This window comes from Bidens hawaiensis, unplaced genomic scaffold (genome assembly GCF_021521415.1).
Source record: "Bidens hawaiensis isolate Kalapana, Puna unplaced genomic scaffold, B.hawaiensis_p1.1 tig00017871_1, whole genome shotgun sequence".
Taxonomy (NCBI): domain Eukaryota; kingdom Viridiplantae; phylum Streptophyta; class Magnoliopsida; order Asterales; family Asteraceae; genus Bidens; species Bidens hawaiensis.
The window spans coordinates 11,657-15,616 of NW_027492699.1; the positions used below are offsets into that span (position 1 = coordinate 11,657).

The 3,960-nt window shown below is 32.5% G+C and overlaps 1 protein-coding gene across 1 annotated transcript; it reads left to right on the forward strand.

Annotated features, from left to right (window-relative positions):
* Nucleotides 1–1,202: 1,202 nt before the first annotated feature.
* On the forward strand, nucleotides 1,203–3,712 carry LOC143554903 (IQ domain-containing protein IQM1-like). Its single transcript, XM_077044567.1, has 8 exons — nucleotides 1,203–1,530; nucleotides 1,660–1,774; nucleotides 2,127–2,192; nucleotides 2,305–2,393; nucleotides 2,484–2,571; nucleotides 2,657–2,887; nucleotides 2,969–3,070; nucleotides 3,165–3,712. The coding sequence occupies exons 1-8, from the start codon at nucleotides 1,304–1,306 to the stop codon at nucleotides 3,537–3,539; spliced, it is 1,293 nt and encodes a 430-aa protein (XP_076900682.1). The 5' UTR covers nucleotides 1,203–1,303; the 3' UTR covers nucleotides 3,540–3,712.
* Nucleotides 3,713–3,960: the final 248 nt, after the last annotated feature.

A 3,960-nucleotide genomic window follows, 5' to 3' on the forward strand; every position in this document is an offset into this window, starting at 1 on the left:
AGCCCCTCTCCTGATGCATTTTCGTACAAACTTCACCACTGATTAAACTTACCAAGTATTGAAGTATACCTATAGAATTGCGGTAAAAATAATAGAAATGCCGAAAACACTTAAAAATTTATTGAAAAATCAAGTTAATAGAAATATATGTTTAAAAAAAAATTAAGCCACCTAAGAAAAAAAGGGACTGGTAATCAAAACAACTGAAGTGCTTATTCCAACTTGTTTTAAAAATAAAGTTTCACAATTTTGTTCAAACTTAGCATGTAAATAAAGTTAACATCTTAAAAAAATGCTAGCTAAGTGAGTTTATGAGATGAAGAAAAAAAGAAATACTAGATTACTAATATATATTAGTATTACGTAACTTTAACTCTTTAATATCAAATTACACACACAATCTTACTAGTTTAGCCGCGACCGTTCAATAATAAAAACTAGTTTACCCGTGATAAACAATTTGTCGATAAACAAAGTGGACCGATCAACCCATAAAAATATTTAGTTCAAAAATATCAGATTAATTAAATATTATATGATCAGTAATTCATAGCTTTAATCTTATAATAGGGTAAGGCTAACATACAAATAAAATTAGCATGCTAAACGTGAGAATCAAGTAGAGTAATTATATATACAAGTAAAGTAATTACTTATATATATAATTACTTTACATAATTTTCACGTCTAACACGTTAATTTTATTTGTATTTGATCCAAACCCATAATATAAAATTAATATTTGTTTTGTACACATACAATCAAGGTGGGGAATGGGTGCTCCTCTAATGTACTCAAGTTTTATTAATTTTGCACTGCTATGTCATTTACACTTTTAAAAACCTTAATCACATACTATAAACGAACTGTCCAAATAAATAAATAAATAAACTGTGGACCAATCGACTCATATAGATATATATAACATACTATATATACATGTGTTGTGAAACCATAAATAGTTATAACTCATAAGGTATGTTTCATGTTTGGCACAACACGTTCTCTCTTTTTCCAACACCACCTACACTCTTTCGAACTATACATACGTCTTTGACGGTTGCATCGCTTTCCACATGTTTCTCTTCATTCATTCAATTCCCACACGCATATATATATACACACACCTTCACTTCAATTCCACCAACCATAATAACTTTATATTCTTAACTCCTAATTAATATTCATTCATTCCATCAATATGGGACTTAAGTTCTTGTCTCTTTTCTGGGTCCTCAAAAGAGTTTGTGATTTAACTAGATTCTTGTCTATCATCAACGTTCGATCCACCGAACAACCCGACATGAAGATTTCGTCGTTGGAGACGAGTTTTTCTTTCAAGAATCTTGTTCTTGATCAAGAAAACTTGTCAAGAAGATCAAATTATCATGAAGTGTTCCACGAGTTTGTTGGCAATCCAAGGCCGGTTAACGAGCTCAATGCTGCGGCTCTAACGATTCAAAAATGCTACAAGAGTTATCGAACTCGAAGGAATCTTGCGGATTGCGCAGTTGTTGTTGAAGAACTATGGTAATTTGTTATTAACTTATTAATTATTATCATAAGCTTAAAGATAAGTTATTATTCTCATGTTTCGAGTTTTGACACACTTGATGTGACTCATGACTCAGTTAAATAATTATTAATCTTCTTATATAGGTGGAAAGCTTTGGATTTCGCAGCTTTAAAGCGAAGTTCGGTGTCGTTTTTCTGCACCGACAAGCCGGAGAGTGCCATATCACGGTGGGGGCGAGCTTGTACCCGGGTTGCAAAGGTATAATTTAGTACTAGGTGGTACCATCATAAAATCGACCTTGTCAAACGTTAAGTCACATCTATAATACCTTTTATGAAGGGAATATAAGTTTGAACTACTATGGCCCACGTGTTACAAATCTTGTATTTATAAAATTAGAATAATAATATTAATTTTTTCAAGAGAGTCAATATTTGACAAGTTCTTGTGGGGCCACTTATCTTCAAAGCAATGGAAGTAATAAGTTAATGAGTTTGAACATTGACCATTGGATTCAAATGATCCAACTACAATACAATTTACATTTTATTACCCTTGACTTTCATTTATATTAAATTCAATCATAAATTTGTTTGAATGTTTTTTCTAGGTTGGAAAAGGCCTATGCAAAGACCAAAAAGCTCAAAAACTAGCCATTTGCCATTGGCTTGAAGCTGTAAGCCAAATATTCAATGTCATATATAAGTTTGTCGGATCATAAGTTAATAATAACATATAACATATTTAACTAACTCGTTAATTTTCTTTCGTTAAATTCATTTTCGCAGATTGACCCACGCCATCGTTATGGACACAATCTACAATTATACTACAATGTTTGGTTTACAAGTCAAAGTTCACAACCTTTCTTTCACTGGTAACCTTTAGAGATTGTTAAACCGATTAATATTAACGTATTAAGCTACGTTGATTATCATTAATGTGTATTATTTTGTGAAATTTTCAGGCTTGACATTGGAGATGGTAAAGAAATAAACGTCGAAAAATGTCCAAGAACCATACTACAATCCCAGTGCATTAAATATCTTGGACCTGTATGCCTCATTCATAACTTTATACTACATGTTATTTATTTTATAAAGAAATATGTAACTTTTATATTCATTGTTCTACATGTAGAAAGAGAGGGAAGAATACGAAGTGATTATCGAGGGAGGAAAATTATTATACAAGCATAGTCGAAGATTTGTGAAAACCACCGAAGGAACCAAATGGATATTTGTACTTAGCACATCAAGAACCTTGTATGTTGGCCAAAAGATAAAGGGTTTGTTTCAACATTCTAGTTTTCTGGCCGGTGCAGCCACCACCGCGGCAGGGCGAATGGTGGTTCATGATGGCATTCTTGAGGTATATTAACTTGCCTTAAAATGGTAACATTTAATATAAGCATTTAGAATGATGAAACTAATAAATATTTGCATGTGACAGGCTATATGGCCATATAGTGGTCATTACCACCCAACAGAAGAAAACTTTAGAGAGTTCATTTGCTATCTTGAGAAACATCAAGTTGATTTAACTAATGTTAAGGTAACTCAAATTATCTATTATTTTACTATTTTATTAGTTTACAATTATATTTATGTCTCTCATAAGTATATATCTATTTAATTATAATGTGTAGAAATGCCCACTAGACGACGATGATCCGTTTCTCAATGTTACTTGTGATGGTAACTCCAAGCGAGATTCAGCAAGAGGAAAACCGTCAATAAAAGTACAACCTATAAACGAAGACCAGTTGTTCAATGTCCATTGTGAGAAAATAGGGACACGTGATCTTGGAAATATGAAATCACCAAGATGGACATCCGGTGCGGGTCCTAGGATCGGTTGTGTGAGAGATTACCCAGTGAAACTACAATTTCAAGCACTTGAACAACTTAGTCTTTCGCCTAGACAAGTTACAATGGTTAGCAATGGGCCAATCCCTTCACCTAGACCGAGTCCTTACATGCATCTTTCACCGCGACTTGTTAACATGGGCCGGAATAACTAACGAAAAGCCTAAACATAAATAATAATCTCTGGTTCTTAGTCATTACATAATTGTTACTTGCTAACACGGGATCATCTTCGCTTATAGTAGAAGGACCTCTAGCGCAACTATTAAATTCTTTGGGGGCTGTTTTGTGATGCTTGAATGGGATTAACAATTTTAACAATTTCGTGAAATATATTATTGTTATTATTTTTTCTCTAGGAAGAAAACATATCATTTTTATTTCTTTTTATTTAGAACAATAAAGGGATTCACAGGACATCATGTGTATTCTTTTGTATGTACATGTATACATTGGATAATATTGACATCGATCTTTAATTCCGTATTATTAATTCGCTTATTTTATAAGAAGCTGTTTGGGTGTTGAAGTTGAAGTTGAAGTTGAAGTTGAAGTTGATCTGTGTTATACAATTGT